This window comes from Strix aluco, chromosome 2 (assembly GCF_031877795.1).
Source record: "Strix aluco isolate bStrAlu1 chromosome 2, bStrAlu1.hap1, whole genome shotgun sequence".
Classification (NCBI taxonomy): Eukaryota; Metazoa; Chordata; class Aves; order Strigiformes; family Strigidae; genus Strix; species Strix aluco.
Window position 1 is genome coordinate 9207400 of NC_133932.1, and position 24137 is coordinate 9231536.

The 24137-nt window shown below is 48.1% G+C and overlaps 1 protein-coding gene and 1 gene segment (V, D, J or C); one reads left to right on the forward strand and one right to left on the reverse strand.

Annotated features, from left to right (window-relative positions):
* LOC141917673 (T cell receptor beta constant 2-like) overlaps positions 1-6790 on the reverse strand; it is a 51556-nt gene extending 44766 nt beyond the window's left edge. Inside the window, 2 exon segments of the C gene segment in view lie at positions 5979-6276; positions 6683-6790. Coding sequence covers positions 5979-6276; positions 6683-6725 — 341 coding nt within the window.
* On the forward strand, positions 6290-23756 carry LOC141917690 (trypsin I-P1-like). Of its 2 annotated transcripts, XM_074811094.1 has the most exons (5): positions 6290-6420; positions 20835-21003; positions 21613-21866; positions 22641-22777; positions 23502-23756. In XM_074811094.1, exons 1-5 carry the CDS (start codon positions 6396-6398, stop codon positions 23649-23651), a joined length of 735 nt encoding a protein of 244 aa, XP_074667195.1. In that variant the 5' UTR covers positions 6290-6395; the 3' UTR covers positions 23652-23756. The 2 variants fall into 2 exon arrangements, with proteins under 2 accessions (XP_074667195.1, XP_074667191.1); XM_074811090.1 differs by lacking the exon at positions 6290-6420 and having other exon boundaries at positions 20551-21003.
* The last annotated feature ends 381 nt before the right edge of the window (positions 23757-24137 follow it).

Sequence of the window (24137 nt, forward strand, 5' to 3'; positions counted from 1 at the left end):
AATAATATAACAGAATAATACAGAAAACATACAGTAAGAAAAGACAGAACAGTGCACTTAAACAAATAGGAAAATACAGGGTAATGCATCAAATCATTACTACTTGAGAGAGAGAGAGAATAGTGATTAAGAAAGATACATCACCACTTGCATACTTTACCATCATCCAGATCCGCAGTCGCTGGGGAGCCCCGGTTACAGCAAGGATTTGGAGAACCTTTCCCTGCACGTGGGAAATCCTACGCAGTGCGTCCACCCGTAGGTGAGGCTTCCAAAGTCGCTGTGAGCGGGCCCAGCCTTATATACCTAAAAATCAGTAAACCAGAATAGCTGGCACCTTTGTTTTAAGCGGAAATATCTGGTTTTCATCTCACGTTAGGTTCCCCCCAGAGCCTGGCCAAGGCTTAAGGGAGAAGCTAAGGGAGTTTCCCTGCTTATCTAGTTAATTTATGAGCAAGGTCACAAATCCAGACAACTGTTTCTGTGGCCTTGTTATCTTGCTCACACATAAAGAAATATAAGGATACATTCAAAATAGACATGTTTTATGATGTTTAAGCTATATCTTCTATGCATATTTCACTAATGACTACATACAGAGTTAGCAGTTTCAGTTCAGGGCCTGTTGCTCAGGCTTCAATACTCCCACCTTTTACATCAGAATAGTTGGTTTGCTATAACTTAGTATAATACCTATTAGCACAATGGTTATCAGTTATAAAATGTACAGGATTCATCTATAGGTCAACTCTGGCTTGGGCTTATTGTCCAAGCCTTAGCACTTCATCTTCCCAGGGTAAAGGCAGGTTCAGTGGCAGGATCATGATGAACAATGCTTTGAATGGCCAAGATATAAGTGGCGTGTGGGAGAGACCCCAGGCCTTGGTTCCACCTCCTGACCCAATGGGCACAGAGAGGGCACCCATCCCACCCTGACCACAGGACAAAGGAAAGTTGGGATGGGGACAGCCAGGCTGGGTTGGTCTGGTCCAGAGAAGTCCAGGTAGAGTGGAATGCAGCCCCAGTGGCTGAAAGGGAGCTGAGCTTTTCTGGGTGATGGAATAAGGAACACTGGATGCAAATCAAGGCTTGAGGACACTCATATTGGACAAATCCTGGGGCCCTGATCTAAGACAGCAGTCCTGTGTGATTGGACCCCACTAGAACCTCTTTGAAATCAAAGGTGTTTTTTAAGAATCCCAGAACTGGTTTCAGCAAATGTGTTCACCTGTAACACCTGAACCATGAAATGGTCTGCGTACGGGAAAAGGGACAGAGGGCACCTTTCTTCCACAGAGAGTAACTTTCTACCTGCTTCTTCCTTTCACCAGACAGGATTAGAAGACATTTGTCTTTCTTTGCTTGACTTTAATGAAGAACCAGCAGTCTATGTGAGTACCACAAACACACTCATCCAAAAATTCCCCCATTCTTCTTGAAAGCTGACTGCACTGAGGAATACACCAAATGCTCAGAGAGGTACATGGGGGTGTGTGTGGTGGTGGTATCCAAGTCTGCCCTCTGCTCAGGTAAGGGCTAACTCTAGAATTGGTGCAGGTCTCTCAGGGCCTGGACCAAGGCAGTTTGGAAAGTTTCCCCAGATGCAAACCACTCCTTCAAGTACCAGATCCTGTCCCAGGTCTGTCCCGCTCCTCTGGCAAAGGATTTGTCCCTCTGCTTCAGCAGAATTTCCCCATTCTAGCTTGTGCCCATCACCTTTCAGTTCTTTCCTGGGCACATCCAAGAAGAGTCTGTCTCTAACCCGTCCTCAGCTCCCTCTGGGGAATGAAAGGCTGTAACTAATACTCCCCTGCCTTCTCATCTTCTGGCTGGACAGACTCAGAACTCTCAACCTCTCCTCACCTTCCCTGTGTTTTGGTGCTCACCATCTCCAAGACCCCTGAAAGACATCTCCCTTGTCTTGGGGATGCAAGGTGGCACTGGTCCACAGCTGTGGCCTCCCCACTGTGGAGCAGGATGGGGGAATGATCCCCTCCTGGCTGTGACAGCTCCATTCTGGCTATCAGAGCCAAAGGTATGGTGCATTATTGCCACAGAGCACCCTGTGACTTGGAGCTCCTCACCTACAGGACTGTACTCCGTCCCCAGATACCATCAAGACTTGAGCTACATTGTATACATCTGAGTGTTCAAGTCACAGGGTAATGGTGCAACCTGGGGACTGGCACATAGCAGCGTACCCATTCCCTGGAGACTGGTGGGACCAAAGGACCAGCATGCCCATAGAAATGCTCAGTGGCATGGTCCTGCCAGTGCTCTTGAACTCAAAGCCCCTTGCACACAGCAGTGTGCTGAGCCCCAGGTTACCAGCACCTGTAACTCTCAGAAACCACTTTGTGAACAATCCCAGGGGACTCTCGAATCTCGTAGACACATGAGCACACACAGGAGTGCTCAACTCTGGGATCCCTTGCCACATTCAACTCCAGGTTGTCCTTGGCTTTCCAGCTAGTGGAGGAGGAAAGAGCTGTTGCGAACAAGGCTGCTTACACGTGAATTAGTGTAACAGGCTGAAAGGGAGAAGAAATGGAAGAGGATATAAGAAATAGGAGAGGGACAGGTATGAGAGAGGATAGAGAAGAAAGGAGAAGGGGACAGAGAGAAAGAGACTAGAGGAGGAAAGTGAGAGGCACTCTATGGATGGCAGAGAAATGAGGTAAGGTATTGAGTACAAGAAGAAAAAAGGATCAAAAGGTGATTCAGAGATGGGAAAGAATAGGAAAAAAATTAGAGACCAAGCAGAAGACAGACAGACAATACCACCACTTTCCTTAAGTAGACAGAGCTGGAGGGCAAGAGGAGAAAATGCAGTACTGTCAAATACAGGGCTGTGTGTGTGGTGGGGTCAGATCCCTGTTTGCATTGAAAGGTTTGTGCTATGCTGCTCCAGCTTTTGAGTCACTGTGGGTCTTGATTAGCACAGAAATATGTCCCTGAGTCATTGAGTAGGGCATGATCTATCTCCACAGATAAGCGGTTGCTCTTAGTCCCATTACTCTGGAAGTGGTTTCTGAATTCCTTCTCAATCTCTGCCATGCCACCTTCCACAGAGTATACAACTAGCTGAAGAGTGGCATCCTTCCCCATGGGCAACTTGTACCAGTACATGCTTGCGAATGCATTCTCCTTTTCGGAACAGGTCAGAGTCACAGAGTCTCCCACCTGCACAACTGTGTCTGGTGATTGCTGAAGAGCCTGGCCTGGAAAGAGAAGGGAAGAGACATGAGGAGTGAAATGCATTGAAGGGGAAATGAAACGCATCCTTGAAGTATGACATGGGATGGGATGGCATAAGCATGTCAGCAAGCTGTGGGACAGTGTCCCTTTTGTCTGAGAGAGACACATAGGAGAAAAAAATCAAAACAGCTTCAAATACAATAGCAAATTTGTCATGAAAAATACTTCAGTACCCTCAACTGAAGTACTAAAATGGGACAGAAAACCTAAATTTGTAGTTCTGTAGAGATTTATGAGTTGAGAGCCTGAGGGAGAGCTCACCTTGTTCATTGCCCGTCCTCCCCCTGGAAGCCTTGGAGAATGGAGCACTTCCAGTGACTGCGCACACAGCTGATTTTGCAGCAGCAGCTGCAGCGCAACTGTTCAAGCAGAAGGGAAACTCACTTACCCACAGGGACCAGGATGGCCACAGTGAACAAGTGGACAACCATGGAGAAAGGCCACCTCCTTCCAGCAACCTGCCTGTGGTGACAGCACAGGCATAGAGAAGTGTGAAGAGGAAAGGTTAAGAGAGGAAGAGACATGTCTCTTTGCAGCTGGGCAGGGCAGTGAGAGAGAGCCTGAAATGTGAGAAGGCAGTTGGCTGGCTGGGAACAGTGAAGAATGACACCTGCATGCAGGCACGAGGTACATGTACACTGCTCCACTGACTTCCTGCTCTGTGTGTGTGTGTGTGTGTGCATGTGTAGGTGGGAGATAAGTGTTAGCACAAGAGCATGATGGGGCTGTGTGGCAGCCTGAGTGTGTGCACAGAGATGCACAAAGAGGCATCAAATGAAGGGAAGAGAAAGAGAGCACAGGAATGCATGTTTGTGTCTGTGCCCCTCAGCTAAGTCTCCTCTCTAGACACCATCATACTCATAGACTCCCAACTCTGAAGCTGCAATATGGAATCTTCTCTGCTTATCCCAGTGCTGCTCGTCATGTTGCCCAGGTATGGGAAAGGCTGCTGACCTGTCATTCTGGTGTCTGTTGTAGCATGACAGAGAGGAGTTCTGTAACTGTTCTTCTTTTCCTCCAAAGGGAGATCTCAGGGAGAGAATAGGCTGCCTTTGGCTCTGCACTGGGACTGAGTCTAGGGAGACTGCACCACAGATCGATTTCTGAGGAGAAGGGTATTCACCATGAGATAAGCTGGTAGAGACTTACCTTCTTCATGCCAGGGAAGAGCTGATACTCTTCTTTTTGTAGCTTTCTGCAAAGGAGCAGCAGGACGAGGATGGACAGAGCTGGAGAAAATCTTGTCTTCTCTACATGCAGCACAGCCTTGTTCAGCAATCCAAGGCTGTGGAAAATCACTGCAGGCAGTGAGGCTTTCAGTTTGTGTACACTGACACACTCTCTGTGTGTCAGAGGCCTGAGAGAGCCTCTGCACGTCTGTGCCATGCTGTGGGCCCAGCGATGCATGGCAGTGGAAGGCTGGCCCTACAAGAGAGCGAGTGATCCAACTCTTCAAGGCTGTCATGGGCTTTGCAGTGAAGACGTTCCCCTGCACCCTTTTAACAGAAGGGTACAGCAACGCCTCCAGCTCCCAGATCCTCTGTTGCAGTTCCGAGTGTGTCCCATTGCATTAATTTCCACCAACTGCCTACAGGAGGTTCAGGAATGACCCCAGATTCCTCAAAAGAAAAGGGAGAAAAGAACAAAGAGTGTGACCTAAATTGTGCAGGCAACAGGAAATACCCACACAACACCCCCAGCACTCCAGCTGAGAGAAGACTGTGCTTGATGTGTCCATGGGAAGGGTTTCCATTTCCCGTGGGGTTCCCTGGGCTGTGTAGGTGGCCGAGCAGTGCACTGGGAGCCTTGCAGAACACATGGTGTTTGAGGAGTTAGTGACCTCAAACAGGCCATGCCTGCTCTGTTGGGCTTGACGGCTTGAGAAACCTGTATGTTAGCGTGAGAAGCTGCAGTGTGGGAACCTGCTGGAGTACCCCATGCAGGCCTGTGCTGCACACTAGTGTATGTTATGACAGAGATAACACTAACCTGACAGGAAACTTTCTATTAGGTGCACAGCTTGCTAACATAATCTGTAATTTATGTAATACCTTTGGGAATCAGGGGATGGAAGGTAGTGATCCTGACCTGGAGGAGTTAGTGATCTGCATAACAGTTAACCTGAGTAGGCACAGGCTTGTGCTGAGCTGCGTTGTGTGTGCGTGTCCTTCAGGCCTGCACTGTGCTCTGTGTATCTCTTGGCCACCAGATAACCTTGGACAGGTCACTGTCATGGAGGAGCATGTGGGCAGCTCCCACTTGGTACCAGCTAATATGCCACCTGCCTGGCCTTGCCTTTCATCTGAAGCTACACCAAGAACTTCTCACATGAACATCCTTTCTGTTTGACAGCGAGAATGATGAGCAGGGTTGGCTGGAGTTAAATGAGAGGAAGTCTGCGGAGTGCAGGTTGAAGAGAGACAGAAAGAAGGTGGGGAGAGAAAGTGAGTCAGAGAGGGGAAGAAGGGTTGGCAGAAGTGAATATAACATAAATGAGAGTTAAATGAAGAGGGAGGCAGGGACTAGTGGGGTGGCAAGGAGAGAAAGCAGGACAAATAAACTCACAGAGTCTGAGAAGAGGAGGAAGGAAAGGCTAGGAAGCAGAGGACGTAGTGAGTGGAAAGGGATCATCCTGCCTTGTGCAGCACCAACAAGGAGGAAAGCAGGTCCCTTTTGTGCAGGGGGAGGTTTGTGCTCAGCTCCCTCAGCAGCCTAGCCACTGTGTTTCACTCTCAGCGCAGTAATACATGCCAGAGTCATTGAGGAAGGCATGCTCTATCAAGAGGGTAATCTTGTCTCCTTGTATCTCACTGCTCTTGAAATGGCTTCGGAGATCCTCCTCAACGGTTGCTTTACCAGCTTCCAGTGCAGAAGCCACTAGGACCAGTCTGGAGTCCTTCCCCAAAGGCAACCTGTACCAGTGCATTGCTGTGCTGCTGGATTTCTTCTTGGAACAGCTCAGATTTGTGGACTGGCCTTGTCGTATCACTGTGTCTGGGGACTGTTCCAGAGCCAACACTGGAAGGGAAAAGGAGAAACATTGAGAAGGAAAAAATGGAAAAACATGAACTAGGCACCGTGGGTTGGTTGAGAAGAAGGTGAGAAGGAACAGGACAGACCAGGGAGCAGCAGAAGGGATGGGTCAGCTCTTCAGAGCTGCAGGTGAGTTTCCAATCTCTCTCCAATAGGCAAGAAACATTCCGGGCAGTTTGTGTCCAGAAAAGGAACCACTGGGGGGTTGTGCACAGAATTAAAAATAGACAGCCATTGCAGGAGATTCTGGGATTCCTGCCCACCTCATTTGTTGCCCATCCTCAGCATGGGAAGCTTTGGGGAATGGAGCACTGCCAGCAATTGGGTACATAGCTGGGACAGCAGCAGTGGAATCAGTGTAGGTGCTCAGGGGTGAGTTGAGTTCACTTACCCATATGGGCCAGCATGGCCACAAAGAACCAGCGGGGAACCATAGGTAAAAAGCCCCTATCCTTTCAGGGACCTGCTTTTTGTAGCTGCCCAGAGATATGTAAAGAGGAAGTAGTGAGTGAGGATAAGACACACTGGGGTTGGGCAGGACATGAAATGTGAGAAAGGATTGGCTGGCTGAGAACACTGGGGAATGATGCACACAGTCACAGGAAAGTATAAACCCTGCAGAGATTTGTGGGGGCTGGGTAGTGGAGAAGGGGGTTGCATGGACAGATCTATGCTGAGGTTGCATAGCAGTTTGAGTGTTTGCAAGGCAGAGGAATTCTGAGAGTTCCCTTTCTCCTTCTGAAGTCCTTGAGAGCTGGAGGAATGAGGTATGAGGCACACACACAGGTCCCTTGCATCTTCCCTCTCTCCCCCAGCCATGGCTTTTCCCCCCTGGCTGTGTGAGGGCTTTTTCTCTATATGTTACTGTGAGCACAGCAGTTAACATCAGCCAGAGGCAGGACCAGGAAAGACACCACAACAGTCCAAGCATTCTGCCTGCTGAGGGCTCTCATGGGCTTTGCAGTGAAGCTCTTCCCCCATCCCTTTCTCTGAAGAGCTAAACCATGCCTGCAGCTTCCAGCTACTCTCCTGCAAGGAACTGTGAATCCCACCACAGTTACTTTCTCTTACTCTCTGCAGAAGAGTTGAGGATGTTCCTGAACATCACAAAGAAAAGAGTGGGATGGGGGTCTCAGCTGCCCCTACCCATAAGACCTTTCATCCTGGGAACAGGAGGGGTAGGAAACAAAGCAGGCCAGGACACCCTTTCCTGGCTGCTTTCCTCAGGCCTCTTTCCTCCGCTGAGGGACTGCAGGGACAGGAGATGCTCAGCATCCTGAGCCTGCTCCAGCCAGACTGGTCACTCACATGTGTTTTTGGAAGTGCTCCAGGCTGACGCAGTGATCGATATGGTGGGGATGGGAGGTGTATGAGGGGTCAGTGTGTGTGTGTTGTGTGTCTGTGCACATGTCTGCGAGAGTGCACATGTGTGTGTGTGCAAGGCTCCCTCAAGGCCTGGCCCAGCAGAGCTGGTGAGAGGGGTGGGAGAGGCAGGTAAATGTCTGTGAAGAGCCCAGGGACAGTGTGCTGGCATAGAAAGGAAGAAAGAATACAGTGTGGCTCAAAGAGGGAGACATGAGGGAGAAGAGGTGCTGAGGACTGGGGCCAGGGTGGCCTCTCCCTCCACCTTCCTTGCTGACAGGCAGTAGCCCAACTTCCTCCAGAGTTGGTTTCTCCCTGGGACTTGGGGCCTAGCTGGGGAGCCCTGAGTGTCTTAACCTGGTGAGGGCAAGGGCTTCTGGCAGCTCTGCTTCAGGAGCACACTTAGTCTGACAAAGTCAAGGAGTGCTCAGGGACTGAGACCATCTGTGTCATTGCCCACTCTGCCTTGTGAATCAACCTGTCCAAGGTGGATTCCTTTTCTGGCAGAACTGAGCTTGTCCTCCAGAGGGGTGTGGGGGGTGCTGCTGGGATGCAGCCGGTGAGACCACTAGGGTCTTGAAAACAGCTGTACAGTGTAATTTTATTCACTCATGCTCTACCAGTGACACCTCTCTGATGCTCTGCTCAGAGGCTCACAAGGTTCAGGCCACTGGCATCCTCTCCACAGTGCCCTCAGGTGTCTCTGCTCAGAAGGATATCCACATGGCCTCTCTTGAACGGGGCAAACTCGGCATGGGCTAGCTGGGGAACCCGATGAACACAGGGACGAACAGCTCAGAGAGTGGCAGATGGCAGAGGACTTCACCATGCCGAGCCCTGCTGGCAGCACCTTTTCCTCCTCATAGGAACTGCCAGACACTGTGCCTGGAGGGAACCCTGGTGACAGGGAAGGAGAAACAAGTGGGATCCCTGCTGATTGCTTTCACCTTATCATGCCAGGAAGGAGAAGGCTAGTGGGGTGTCATCCAACTCGGTGTTTCTCTGAGGAAGAAAGTTCAGTGAAATTGAAGGAAAACTGTATGCAGGTGCTAAGCAAGAGATGCTGGATCAACAGGTAGAAACTGTGGTGTTGCACAGCTCACTTGCGTGCCAGACAACATCTCCCTCTCTCCACAGTTACTGCATGAGACGGAGCATCCCTGACCTCACCTATGCCTCACACTCCATGAAGGATTTCTCAGTGTCTGCCCTTGGTGGACTGTGAAAATATACCCAAGCACCAGCTTTCCCTGGGGACTTCCCCTCTCTTTTGCTATTCAGCAGCACTGGAGATAAAGAAGAGCAGGCAAGTCAGGACAGCCCTGTCTTGCAGAAAGCAGCAGAGGATGCAGTGGGTGGGCCAGACCAGATGCTAGGAAACAACAGAGGTACCAACAGTCCATTCTGAAACTTCTCAGGGACTTCCTTGTCCCATGTCTCACCTGGGATGTCTCCTGCTGTGGGCAGGGACAACTCACAGTTTAGCTTCTGTTGCCTTCCTCATCCCTTTAAGCCATAGACTCTACTACCTGCCAATACAGAGCAGGTAGGGAGACAGCCCATGCATTTGGCTCCAGCTAATTCTTGGGCTGCCTCCTCCTGGAGGTTTGTGATCTTGATAAGCCCATGTCCTAGATAGCTGGGGTTGTGGTTTGCAAGCTTGTGGCTCTCACAAGGTTCCCAACAAATACAAATGTAGAAATTGCACATCAGCCCTCCTCATCCCCTTCAAGTTGCACTGTTCTCTATGGTAGCCTTGGTTTGCCATCTGTGGTTCTCCACAAACCAGAGCCCCATGGCTCCACGCTGAAGGGAGTGGAGAGCTACCCATGGAGAAGGTAGAGCCCTGAGTTGTCATCTGGACATGAGAAAAGGGGAGGAACTACCATGAATGGGATGCCTCCCTGTTTGAGCCATGGCTGTTTCAGCTATGCACATGAAGATGTGTTGCATCCACCCCTCCTTTCCACTGACCTTGGGAGAACTGCCCTCCAGTACCACCCCCCCCCCCCCCCAACTTATTCATGCTGCAGTGAAGTGGTTGTTTTTCTTCTTTTCTCTGAGGACTTTGGGGATCTGGGAATGGGAAGGACTACCTTGATACTGGTTTTCTCAGCCTACTTCTGGGAAGACAGGTGTGTCTGCAGATTAGAGCCAGGGGTAGCAGCCCAGACACTGTGTTTTCCTTGGAGGGCAGTAGGTTTTGGGAATTAGAGCAGGGCATGCCTGGATGTCAGGTTCCCTAAGGAGAAGGGGGTTTACAGCCAGATGAAGGAAAAGCCTCCCACAGTCACTTTTGGGGAATGGGTTGGCGAGGGGGGTGTTTTTTAATTAACCAACTGTATTGAGGTGGCTCTCTTGGCTGGGGGACCTTATGTTGGGCTAGAGGGGCGAAGAGATTTGGGAATCTTGGGGATAATGGATAACCAGGACAACTGCTGGTGGGGGTGTGTGTCCGCTTTTGGAGCATGTCAGTGGGGTGCCGCATCTCAGTGAGGTGCCGGACGCCTGCTGAGCCGGGGCTGGAAGCCCCTCCGCACACTTCGGAGGAGCTGGGTGCAGATCAGGGGTGTGAGGGGAGTTGTGACATGGACGTGGAGTGGCAGAGAGTCCTCCTCTTTCGTGAGTTACTAGTTCCACCTGGTGGTCAAAATCTTAACTGCACCGGTCCGACCATGCATTCTCTTTCCTGGGGGTTTATTTATGGAACAAATAAGCCACCTGGCACATTAAATGGGATGGCTGCACCGCACTCCACCTCAAATCAGGTGCATGTCCATCAGGAAAGATGTATGGGGCTGGGCATAAACACCAGCTCCAACATCTGGATTCCTTCTGGCTCTGGGCATGGAGGACATAACCATGGTGATACAGAAAGGGAATGAAGTACTGAGAAGCCACACGCCTGGGTCCTTTTCTTGGCTTTCATGTGGAGAAATTTCATTCCTGGCTGTTAATCACTACTGTCCTTGACATGACAGATGCAGGACCAGGGTAATGTACATGACAGGGGGCTCTGCCCCAGGGGACATCTTTGGACGTCAGAAAAACACCCTTCCCACTTATAAGACAGTCATAATTATCACAAAATAAAGACCTTTAATTCCTCACATATGAGGCTTCAATCCCTCTGGTACAGCTTGGTCACCTGGGCTGCTTACCCATTCTCTCACTTCTGTTCCACTAAGTCCTGGAATCTCCCCATAGAAGGGAAAAGGAGCCCAGCATTCAGGTACTCATTCCCCTCCAGCCCCCTCTGCCTGTAGGGTGTGCATCGTGCCCCAGAGGGTGCCAGAAATAAGACACCCCTCCACCCCTCCCCTGGACATCATATTTGGCCATCCAGAGCTAGGCAGGTTCTCCTCCATCCTGTAAGGCTATTCCCAGTGATGATGATTCTCTCCCCCAATCCTTCCACTGCCTGTTACCTGAGGTCTCCAGGGTTCCTGGTTTCCAGATAAATGAATCTTAGTCCCAGGCCCTGGACCTGTTCCCAATCACTCCCTGATACAGCGGGCCAGCGAGAGGAAAACAGTTTCAGGAAAATCATGTTTGGGGGTGGAGGAGACATGGACTAATGGGCACACACACATGTGGATGTGTTTACACACATATCACTGCACATGCACACTGTATGTTACATACCATGATGTGCACACAAACATACTCCTGTGCAGTCACAGAGTTTCATGCACAGTCATTCCATATGTACACCCACAAACAGCCTTGAACACACTTCTTGTACACCCCTCCCACCTCGTTGTGATCACACACCATTATACACACACCATTTCTCACACACATAGATACAGCCACACAATCCCATGGTTGCACATACTGACCTTGTGCACACACACGTACACACACACACACAGAGGCACAAACCTTATGGCTTACATATACAGTGCCTGCTGGGCCTATGTGAAGTGCCTAGCACATTAGGCAAGGGCCCCTCTCAGGTTAGGTTGTTCCCTGTGGGTGGAAAGAAGGGGCCCAGTGCAGCCATCTGGCCAAAGTTCTGGTTCCCATCAGCCCTGCTCAAAGCCAGCCATGGAGGGGAGACTCTTGACCTTGTGTCTCCTCTTCCTCTTCATCTTCCTTCTCCTCCTCCTCCTCCTTCTCCACCTCCTCCTCCTCCTGCTCTGGTCAAAGGTCACATCTCCCCAGTGTGGTAAGGGAACATGGGAACCCCTGTGAATAACAGTGTGAACATGATCAAGTCTCTGTCCCATCCTGTGGACTCATGAGTTGTTGCCCAGCAGATCAAGTCACGGCCCTATGGGCATCTGGCCTCCTAGTCCTTTCCTACTACCTACCTGACACTGAGGAGAGAACACAGGCATCCCAGCTCCCAGTCCTCTCCCAGATCCCTCTTCTGTTCTGCTCTCCTTGGGGGTCACCAATGGCTCTCTTTCACCTGCAGGGAGCCTGAAGGAGGCTGAGAAGCTGTTGGTTCTGCTGATTCTGCTGTGAGAGGCATTGCGGGGACTGCAGGCGCTGCTGTGAAAAGGGGGCTGTTTCCAAAACTTCACTGCAGCCCCCCATCTGACCACTACACGCCACCCCCCCAGTGACTCTGGCTCAGCCATGGCCCCTCCACTGAGAATCAGGGCAGTGGAATTCCTCCACTGGGAAACGGAATCACAAAGGGAATGAAAGATTATTAATCATCACAATAAAGCCAAGGTACTTAGTGTCCTCCCATCAGGGTGAATTTTTGGCTGGCTCTAATCAGTCACTACTGCTGTCAAGGGGAGGGGCAGAATGCCTGTGTTCTCTCTCCACATGGGTTTAGGGACCTGGATACCTCAGTTTTGTCGCAGATGAAAGTATTGACACGGTAATATTTAGTAAGAAATCTAGGTTTATTAATAACTAACAGCAATTTATTATTATAAAATAATTCAGAAATACTAAAAGAAAGAAAAGCGACTTATTCAGATTCTAAAATGACAAGATTCACACTAACTTACTTAACGGTACCTATATATATACATGCACATACACAAAATGGACAAACATACAGAAACAAAGGTGTTTGGATTCAGTAGAATGAACACAGAATGGACATACACACACACAGAAACAAGGGTACATACCCCCCTCCCCCCCCCCATCAGTAAAGAGAAGCTAGCTCAAAGAAAATTTCCCTCTCGAGTTTAGAGCAAATACTCACAATGCCTTGGCATTCCTCAACGGGCGACAATTGAGACTCGAGCGGGGGACTTCGCCCTGGCCTTCCATCTGGAGCAGATGACACCTTAAGGGTTTGGTACCTGAGAGGCATCCCAGCTCAGGGGAGATGCTGGTCACAGGCCCGCTGTGATCCAGGAGAGCTCAAAGGGTCTTCCTGGTGGTCGCCATTTATAGGGTCCAAGATAACTGACATTTGTCAAATACCTTCTGGTGCCTTCCAGCAGTTACACAAGAATTTGATTAATGTGCGACTCTGTTATTGTTCCCATTTGACCACATCCCAGGCACAGGTGTGCCAGGCCCTTAGGAGTTGATGGGCCGTTATAGCTGTTTCCAAGCAATCGGGAGGGGCGGGAGCCAGGCTCGTTAACATTATCAGTCCTTATCTCCACAAATTGGTGTATAGCTCGGGGGATGTGGATGGAATCGCACCTAGCACCAAGCAGCCCAACAAAGAGGGGCGGGGGGGGGTGGGTAAGAATTGCACCACCACATTCTTACCCCAGCTTCAAGAGGAGTGACAGACCTTGTGGCTTAGGAGACGGGACAGGGTAAGAGTCATTGCTCTCACACTTGCCTTGGTCCTATGCCTCACTGCTTGTGGGACTTCAGTTCAGCTCTGGGACCGGGCAGCCACCCCTGTGAAATAGCAAGCCCTCCATGCTCTTACACACTGTTGTTCATGCCTCGCCTGGGGTTGCAGCAGCTCTGTCCATGCCTGGCAGGTATCAAATCATGGTAAACACTACAAGGCCCTACAGCCTGTCCTTTAGGAAGCTCCTACTCTGGTCTCAGTTTCCCCATGTGCACAAGTTGGAACAGTGGAAATCCTGCTAGGCCACAGAGAGAAATCCTTCCCTGAAGGACCCATAGCAGGACACAAGAAGAGCCTCACTTATGAGCTATCAACTGGGGACTGTGGCAATTCATTTTGCCTTGAAGTCTCAGAGCCAAAATCTTGCATCCGTGAGAAACTGGAGAATGTGGACAAAAAGAAAACAAAGTTGAGGCAAAAGGGAATGGTTGACAGAGTGATAAAGTGATAAGCCATGGCAGAGACTAGCAGTACCAGGAAAGCTGGCAGGAATATATCAGGGCTTGGCTCAGGCAGGGCTGAGGTGTCAGGATCTTACTGTTCCTTATAAATCCAGCCTCAGGCTTAGCATCCTGCAGAGCCCACACCTGAGGGTACCGTAGTCTGAGGAAAGAGCAATGGAGGGGCAAATTTGTGTTACAGTTCTGGCTGTCTCCTGGTGCTAGGATGCATCATGGCAGCTCCTCAGGTAAAATGAGCTTTTCCCTAGGTACCACAGTCCCTGTAGTTAGTCACAAAGAGGGAAAGTGAGGTTTAGTCTGGAGGCAAAGGTGTCTGTCTCACACAAATGTCTAAGTAGTGGGGCTTGGGTTTTCAGGAAGACTCAGTCAAGGGGTCAGCCAAACTTCTTCCAGAATGCTGGCAACATCAATAACAACAGCAAAGGTGATGACAACTTCAGCAGCAATGGGGTGAGTAGTGGTGGACTCTGTGTGGACATGACCTCCAATACCCTTGGCTCAAGGGAAGTGAGGTCCCCAAAAAAATGGGAGGCAAAAATTTTCAGGAAGGGGAGGGTATAGGCTTACGATGGGACCGCTGAACGGGACTTTCATAGGTGGAGGCAGATGTCACAGGTCCACAGCAATGAGGGAGTTGAGCAGAAAACATGCCAAGAGATCAGAAACTATTTTAAGAGACTCTGGTATCAGAGGAGAGGTTTATGGGGAGACTGGAGCTTTCTGTGGAAAGGTCAAGATCCTCCCTGCCTTTACCAAGCACTGGGCATGGGGTAAGTCCATCCAGTGCATTGTCATTCCTGGGAGTAGGGGATTGCAGATCTCCCACATCTGGTTATGTCTTTTCTGGAGATTTTAGTTCCCCTCTCCCAACCATATACTCTTTCCCCAGCAGACTGTAAGTAGCTTTGATAGCAACATCAGAGGATCTAGCAGCTTCTACAGCAGCAGTGTAAGTTGAAGGCAAGTTTCTGCTTGGGTTAGTATTAGCCAGGATCAGAGTGTCCCTACAAACCGAATGAAGCCCAGGGGTGTCCAAGCAGTGGGGAAGAATGCAGGATAGCTGAATCAAGTCAGCTCCAAAGTGCCAACCTGCTTGTTGCAAAGCTTAAATGGAATTGTTCCAGAAAATGATTGGAGAACATAGCTGACTCCTCCATACCTCTTTGGAAAAAGAAACCAAAAAAATCCCCTGCAGAAGCTATTCTGTGTGGAAGGTGAGCTTTCAGTGGAAGGGGGCTGAAGACATGGGAGTAGGGAATTGGAAACCTGAAAGACATGATACTTGAGGTTCGGGGACCCCAGCAACACAGGACCTGAGACATGGGCCTTATGAAGAGGGGATGCAGGAACAGATGAATCCTGGGGTCATGGGATCCAGGGATATATTACCTGGGAATGCAGGGTCCATGGAATGTTGGAATGACTGCCATTTCCAACAGAGTGTTCTAATAAAAGGCCCATGGTTTTTCATATAGAGCAATAACACATCTTTCTATTACCCAAAAAGGCTGTGGAGAAGCCCAGATTTCTGTAAATATTGGAGACTACCTGTCCCTCTGTTTAGTTTCAGCCAGCTCCATCACACCTGGAGTGGGTGGGGGACCCCACTTCTGAAACTGGGCAAGAGCTGGGTGGTCAGAGGTGCAGCTGGGAAGGGACTTTTGGCTGGTCCCATTCTTGGAGTGGGTGTCTTTTTATGTTTTTCAACCATACCACCTGACATCTGATTTTTTTTTTGCCTGCTGCCCCTTGCTCAGTCACTCAGATAAACAGCTCTGGTGTCTCTTGAGCTGATCCTGGCTCTTCTTGGACTCTCTGGACTACAATGACCCACCTCAGCTACCCCCACTCTCCCTTGAGAGTGTCTTCAACCACCCCAAAGCCTCTCTCTTTCTCCTTCCCTCTGCCCCTCTCTCTCCCCGTCTCTCTTCTGGTTTCTCAGTCCCTTCTCCACCAAAACTGTATGCTGTATCTTAGATTTCACAGCCTCCCTTGGCCACACTCCTCTTTAGATGCCTGGGTTCAGTGCTTTGGACAAGGAATAAGAGGGGAAAAATATCTATCAAGGCAACTGAAGAACTTCCAGGACTCAGGGAAATTTCACTCAAAGGCTGGAGAAGGAAATGTGCATGACAGTCAGTTGCCCTCTGGATCAGATTTAAAGATTTATTCTAGGATAAATCCAGGAACCAGCTATAGGGGAAGCAAGACAGAGGGGAACTCTGCCTGGGTATCCTTTCTGAGAGATCCTAGTCACTGAACACAAGAGGAGTCATCTGGAAACAGATGCTGTGAGGAGTCCATGTTGTCTAGGAAATCTAGGTATTTTACTGCCCAAGGAAGCCTCTTACAGAACTAGGAACCATTAGGGCAAATGTTCCCATGATTTAAACCCCATCCCCGCTTCCCATCTCAATCTGACAGCAGCTCTGTCAGATGAACCTACTTTCTAACACATATCTTTGTCAGGTGAGTCCTGCCCTGACCCTCCCATCCTGCTCAAAAGGGGCTGAGGTGCTCCCAGGACCCCCTCTATGCTCCAGTAAATAAAGGGATGAGTTTGGGCAAGTCACTAAACTTTCTTGCAGGACTTTAGCAGGCCTGGCTATCCTTCTCTGGGTCATGGAAGACACTCTGGCAGATGTGTGAGAGCCCAGAGGGTTCCGCGCTTCTCTTTGGTCTCTTACTGGGATATAGTAGCAGGGAACTGTCCAACATCAGGCAGTTCCTGGGGACAGAGCAGGTAAGATGGGGTGTCTTTCAACCTCATAGCCCTCAATGGATTTTTCTTCCACAAATATGTCCCCTCATCCACAAAAACCTATGGAAAGGGGTTCACAGCTTTACTAAAAGAGGAGGAATTGTCCTTTGCTTGTTTTGAAACTGACAACCCACCTAGCTTTGCTTGCTACCCACCAATTCTTGTACAGGAAGAGACAGCAAGCAATCCATCCGTCCCCGGTCTCACCAGGCCACTCATAATTTTACAGACCCCTGCCATGTCCTACCTCTTCTGTCTCAGAAGACTGACAGTCCAAGACTCTAACACGAGTCAAAATAGAAGAAAAGCAGAATGCTCTGCCACTGGGAAAAGAGAAATGCAGCAGAGGACAAGGAAAGAGTCTGTGATACAAGGTTTGCTCAGGTGTGGAGATCTAGAAGAGCAGAAACTTTGGAGAATGTACTACCTCCTCCCAGGCAGGAGAGACTTGGGAAGAGACAATTAATGGTCCCTCCAGCAATGAGCTCTGTGAGATGTACAAGGACCAGCTTCAGAAACTCCTCCACTTCATGCCCCTGGGAAGCTTTATCTCTGTTAGCTCATGGCCTCACCAGGTTTCCCTTTCCCAGGATCTTGCATCAGCTGGGACAAATGTATTTACTTTATCTGAGTCCAGTGATGATACAGCTGACTGAAATACTTGAACTAGGAACATGGATTTGTAGAAATGCAAGCTGCTGTTGCTTGTCCATTGATAATATCTAACACAGCTGCCCTCCATTCACCATTCCTCCTCCTTCCTGTGTCCCTGGAGCCACCAGCATTCTGCTGCAGCATCACTGCATTAAAGGAGAGCCTTGTTTGCAGATGGAGATGTAGCCTCGGAGTGTATTTTTTGAAAGACCCTGAAAAAAACCCTTGCAATGTGTCTGTAGAATGCTCAGCAGCATTGAGCAGAAGAGGGTATTTACATTTCAGGTAGGGATTCATTGTCTTAAAGAGAGGAAGGAGGAGTGGGAGGAGGTGTTCCAATTTCAAGCTGAAAGCAAAGATGTCATCATTCTCATCATTCTGCTCGCTCACTCCCCTCCCTGAGCAAGATGGGGGGAAGAGGATTGGAAGGGCAAAAGTGATAAAACTCATGAGTTGAAATAAAAACAATTTAATGATTGAAATAAAATAATGATAACGATAGCAATAATGATAATGATTTAAAAAGTACTAAGAAAAAGACAGGTATGGTCGAGCTTCTCAATTCAGGCACTGATTAATGGATTTTCCTGAAATTTGGGTGGCTACTAATCCAAATATTAAACCCTGTGAAAAGAAGGAAAAGGATGCTGTCCTTCATAGCTTAGGTGTTGCCTAACAGCTGTATCTCAGGAAAAATATTGTTTTAAAATATCTGATGACAGCCTATCTCCATGCCAATGTATGTTTTGGACAAAGAAATTATAAATCCACAGGGACATCAATTTATACATTATTGTAGATTAGGAATTGTTCTTGCTCTGCTTAGTTATGATGGGATTAGATAGCTTTGGTAAATTTTGCCATGCTTAGACTATTACAGATCTTTCCCTTTTCCACAGGAAGCTTCATTTGTTTCTCAGGATAAAACGTGTTTGTAAGAGAACTGTGCTCTGATACCAGTTTAAAGCCCAAAACAAGTCATTCAGCTCCTTCAGGAGTTCCTGGCCTTGGACTTGTCCTTTACCATGAAGAAAAATTTCCACCTGGACAGTGCCACTGTGTGTACCAGGCCTCCAGGGCTCTCAAAAAATTGATCAAGAAATGGAGTTGAAAGGCTATTCCTATTTAGTCTCTCATTCCATTTCAGCATCTCAAAGCATACAACTTCTCTTTATGGTCACTTGAGGTTGTCTTTCAGGAGCTAACATGATGAAGCTGCTTGGAAAATGATTATTCATCAAACTTAATAAGCTTGAGCAAACTCAGCATCACAACAGAAATTATCACTCTTTCAGGGAAGGACTTCAGAAGATCTCATTAGTTGTGTTCACAGCTTTTTTGTTCATAAGCATGACATCCCTAAACATCAATGTTATCCTATGTCATGGTTTAGCCCCAGGCGGCAACAAAACACCACACAGCAGCTTGCTCGCTCCCCTCCCCGAGCAGGATGGAGGGAAGAGAATGGGAAGGGCAAAAGTGAGAAAATTCATGGGTTGAGAGAAGAACAGTCTAATAATTGAAATAAAATAACAGTACTGGTAATGAGAATGAAGATAATACTTTGTAATGAAATGGAAAATAACAAAGAGAGAGAGAGATAAAACCCAAGAAAGAGAAGTGATGCAAATGAAAACAATTGCTCACCACCAAGCAATTGATGCCCAGCCAGTCCCTGAGCAGCAGCCCCCCAGCCAAACTTCCCCCTAGCCTACTGCTGACCACACTGTCATAGGGTATGGACTATCCCTTTGGTCAGCTGGGGTCAGCTGTCCTGGCTGTCTCCTCCCAGCTATTTGAGCACTCCCAGCCTACTCGCTGGCAGGGTGGTATGAGGAGCAGAAGTCAAGCATGCAGACTTGACTCTGTGCGATCACTGCTCAGCAATAACTAAAACATCCCTGTGTTATCAACAACACTGTTTCCAGCACAAATCCAAAACACAGCCCCATACTAGCTTCTATGAAGAAAATTAACTCTACTGCAGCCAAAACCAGCACATACTGAAATTGTTCTGTGACAAAAATGAGTCTCTATAGATCATTTCAAAGCTAAATAAAAAACACAGATGGGTACTTAGGTCAATATTATCATATGGATTAGGTGAGAGAAATGCTTTCAAAGAAATAACGGTGAGAACTGCCACATTTGAACAAATTAGCTTTGGGAGGTGGGGGATGGGGCACAGAGTAGATAATTTTATTTGGGAAAATAATGTTCTATATGATAACCCCACCCCTCCACATTACTCAAGAAAAGGGATTTGCTAAAATAAACTTAATAACACTGAGAGGCGTTGGGTTTTGGTTTGGTTTGGTTTGGTTTCAAAATAAACACATAGTATCTTACACTCCATTACCTACAATGTTCAGCTTCTGGTAAAAATAGGCATTTTCAGGAGTGACACCATCAGCGCAGGGGGATCTCAAAGGGGTTTGAGGTCTGCTCTCAACAGGTGCTGCATATAAGAATGAGACAGGCAAACAGCTACACATCTTCCAAAGCTCAAGTGCGTTTTTAAATTGAAGTCTGCCCTCCGAAATAATTTAAAATAGCACCCTATCTTAGGAAAGGTTTATGATTAACCGATATGTTATTTGTACTTTCTACCAGTGCCTGCTAATGCCCACATTTGGATCTTCAAATTTTCCACCTGTGTACTTTTTGTCTGGGGAAAACCTTGGACTAGAGATAAGGCCATTTCAGAAAATGTATTTCTAGCGGCTCCTGCTTCCAGTCCACCAGTGTGGGCTTGAGGCTGTGTCAGGATCATGAAATACATACTGTTTGTCACCTTTGTTGGTGTGGCCGGTGAGTATATTTTTTACTTCTATTTTTGTAATTCATAAGTAAGCCGATTTTCTGAGCACCTTTGCAAGGTAGTCTATTGTGGGAAAGTGCAGTCCAGTTTCAACTTTGCAAAAGTTTTAAGGCAGAGCACTGCAACTTCTTTTGACTGCTGTCAGTTCATAATTGCTTGTGTCACAAAATGGGGAATGAATGCCTTCATAGGGGTGCTTGACCCAAGAATACTGAAATGTGTCCATAGCTTCAAAAAAGACTGCCTCTCCCTTAAGGACTGTGAAGTACAAAGGTAACACCTCTGGCTCGGGAAGTTCTAAAGCTGCTGTAAATTTTTGGACTGTGGGCGAGTGCCCCAAGGAAATACCACTGCAGACTTGTTTTGTACGTACACTCAGTCCACTGTTGACCACTACTGCAGACAGATCTTGGGACAGACACACCTTTGATCCGATCCAGCAAGATCATTTCTATGTTCTTATGTTGATTCTGGGACCAGCAGCCAGTGCTTTAGATGCAGATACGTGAGACGCCAGTCAGAGTCTGACCACCTTATTTTAGGGAGCAGCAAATGAATGTCCATTAGTCTTGCCCACCACTGCTACCGTGAGTTTTTATGGAAGTACAGCTACAAGTGAGATGCTTCAGTAAGCCACAAGGGCCCAAGATTCCTTATGCCAGATGCTGACATATGCCACTTCTTATCCCCCAGTTGCCTTCCCCAGCCGTGCTGATGATGACGACGACAAGATTGTGGGAGGCTACACCTGTGCAGCAAATTCTATCCCCTACCAGGTGTCCCTGAATTCTGGGTATCACTTCTGTGGAGGTTCCCTCATCAGCAGCCAGTGGGTTCTGTCAGCTGCTCACTGCTACAAGTCGTGAGTGGAAAAAAGCTATATTCTTCCGTAACCTACTTCTTTCTTCCAGTTCAGTTCTAACAGGAATTCCGAGCTGTGAGATCCAAATATGTAAGTGACTCCGTTCTGACAGGAGGCAACCAAGGAATGGGTGGCTCATTCAGGAAGCTGTGCTGAGGCATCATAAGGGGTATTCCACTTCTGCAAATGTTTCTGTGAATGCAGAGCACTTTCTGGAATGATGATGTGGTAATCTAGCAACGAGTTATGAGCTCTCATTTCTTATAAATTGGATTAATCTTGCTAAAGCTTTGTCACTGGAGAACAGGAAGAGAAATGAGGTCAGAGTGATAGCAGTTTGCCTTTTTCCAGAATGATTGTATAAAGCATTGTTATACATTCAACCCATCCCAGCTCAAAAAAAATAAACCTGCAGAAATTCACCACCTGTCCTGGGAGTGGGTAAGGTCTCAGTGTGGATCCCCAGGGCTTATTGCAGGACAAGAAAGATAACCTGCATGAAAACAGCTACTATGATAGCGATGTTGAAACGAGTGCATACGGTGACGGGGAGCTTCCTCATAACCTGTCGGTAGCAGTAAAGTGTATGCCATTCCTTCTCTTTTCCAGCCGCATCCAAGTGCAGCTCGGGAAACATAACCTGGCACTCACAGAATCGACGGAGCAGTTGATCAGTTCATCTAAAGTCATTCGCCACTCCGGCTACAGCTCTGCAACACTGGACAATGACATTATGCTCATCAAGCTTTCCAAACCAGCCCAGCTCAACCGAGCCGTTCAAACAATTCCTCTGCCTACCAGCTGTGTGGCCACGGGCACCACATGCCTAATCTCTGGCTGGGGCAACACACTCAGCAATGGCAGTGAGTACTCTGTGGGAATGTGCAGCATCATGAGGGTCTGGGAGACACTCTAAGACCCCACAATTAACTCCAAATAGTACCGGGAAGTGCTGTGGGACAGGCCATTTTGAGCGATCTGTCTGTGTAGGACAGTAACCATTTAACTGCTTTAAAGGCAAGCCTTTATAAGGTCCTTCCTCTTGTTCTGTGTTACAAACATGGCGTCACTTAGGTCGTCCATGTGCCATTCACCAGCATGTTCACACTGCCGTAAATCTTGTGGCCTGGCGCTATCAGCTGTGCAGTGCCAAGCACTAGCAATTTAAGTAATGTCAATAGAACTGTGAGTTCTCTGAGAACAAGATGAAAGTCTGTGATTGTGGATCTAAAATTACTACGAGAGAGCTCCATTCTCCTACACCAACGGTCAGAGGCGTGAATGGTGACTGGTGTCTAATCCACTGACAAAAACTAAACCTACACCAGAGGTTTTCCTGAGGCCCAAGTTTCCTCCAGGCTATGTGCTACAAGAGTAGCTCTTAGCTCCACACTTGCCATGGATGATTTTCTAGGTATCAGAAAAATTAACATGGCTGCAGTGTAGAATGGTAGACCCACGGGAGAATCTGTTCCATCTAAACAAATGGAATCCATGCTGTGATTACCGTTCAGAGGAAAAACGATGACTGCTAAAACAGGATGTTCAGAGATTATTTTTCTGTTAAGGAAGATCTTCTCTGGGCTCTGAAATAAACTCAGAGATGTCACCAAACATCTCTCCCTATTTTCTTCTAGATTCGTTTCCAGATACCTTGCAGTGCCTGAAGGCTCCTGTACTCTCCTCAAGCGAGTGCAGCAAAGCCTACCCTGGGCAGATTACCAAGAACATGATATGTGTAGGATTCCTGGAGGGAGGGAAGGACTCCTGCCAGGTAAAACATCTGCCTCGCCTTTCCCATATGTTTCTCTCCTGCCTTTTGCAAGTAGAATGGGCTATCACATTAGAGAATCTGCTCTCCTCACTGCACTGGCATGTCTGAATGTTGGCTTTTTTTTTGAACAACAGTGGAGACTGAGGGTGAAAGTTGCTTACTGAGTGAGGCTAGGGTTTTCCCCACTCAGTTAGTCATTGTCCCTTCTTTGAGATAGTGAAGTCTCCACAAGCAGGCTATGCCACCTCCTGCACCTTAGGCTATTGAAAATGGAGGAGTGCTGCACCAGGGAGACAATAGTAGTCATGGCGACTTCAGAGCTTAGGATGCAAATGTTAGTTTTCGACTCACCGAAAAGGAAATAGTATGCAAGATCCAGGCAGTCTGGAAAATGAACACACTTGACAATTGCTCTGCACTTTACACGTACCTAGGTCCATGGAAATATTTGGCAGAATAACGTTTAAGACGCACATATGTTAAGCATCTGCCAAGGACTGCATCCGTCAGAAATAGTCTGGCTTACCCTTAGCTGTGGTGCCCTTGCAGCTAACATTCGGCACAGTGGCGTCAGGTGTAGAGTGGTAATCAGAAATGACCTTTGTAAAACTTCTATGTAGCGAGAGCCCAGTGGAGCTCCCTCAAATGTCAGTGATTTCTGGGTTCTCTGGCTCATCACTTACGCTGATACCGTTTGCTGAATATGTATTCTTTACGTGCACAGGGGGATTCCGGCGGTCCAGTAGTCTGCAATGGACAGCTCCAGGGTATTGTTTCCTGGGGTATCGGATGTGCGCAGAGAGGCTATCCCGGGGTTTACACTAAGGTTTGCAATTATGTCTCCTGGATCAAAACAACTATGTCTGCCAACTGAGACACTCTCGCTCTATGTGACCTGCTTTTTCTCCTCCTCATCTTCTTCCATTTTGGGACCGGACATAAAGAAATTATCAAAAAATAAAGACTTTCAGGCACTCCTCCTTTGTGCAACGTTTCTCTGGGTACTTCCATAGGCTATGATATGGAGGACAGAGGCAGGGAGTGTCACTCTGGGGAAAATATTTAATATTTGTAGTGCAACCAGCAGGATCTTGGAACATTTTCCAGACACATCTTCAGGAGTCTTTCGGTCAGTTACATGCAGCCATTTCTGGAGCCGAACATCTTTCTGTTTATCAGCAAGGACTCTGGTGCTACAAAATTGCCTAAAACAGCTGAGAGAGTGTGCTGAATCACACAGGCAGCATCCTCCTAATGTAGAAAACATCAGGCAGCAACAGAAATGCTCCCCATTGCCCCTGATTCCCCCCCCCCCCCCCCAACAATATGACTGAACATTCCCTAGTGGAACCTCCCTGAA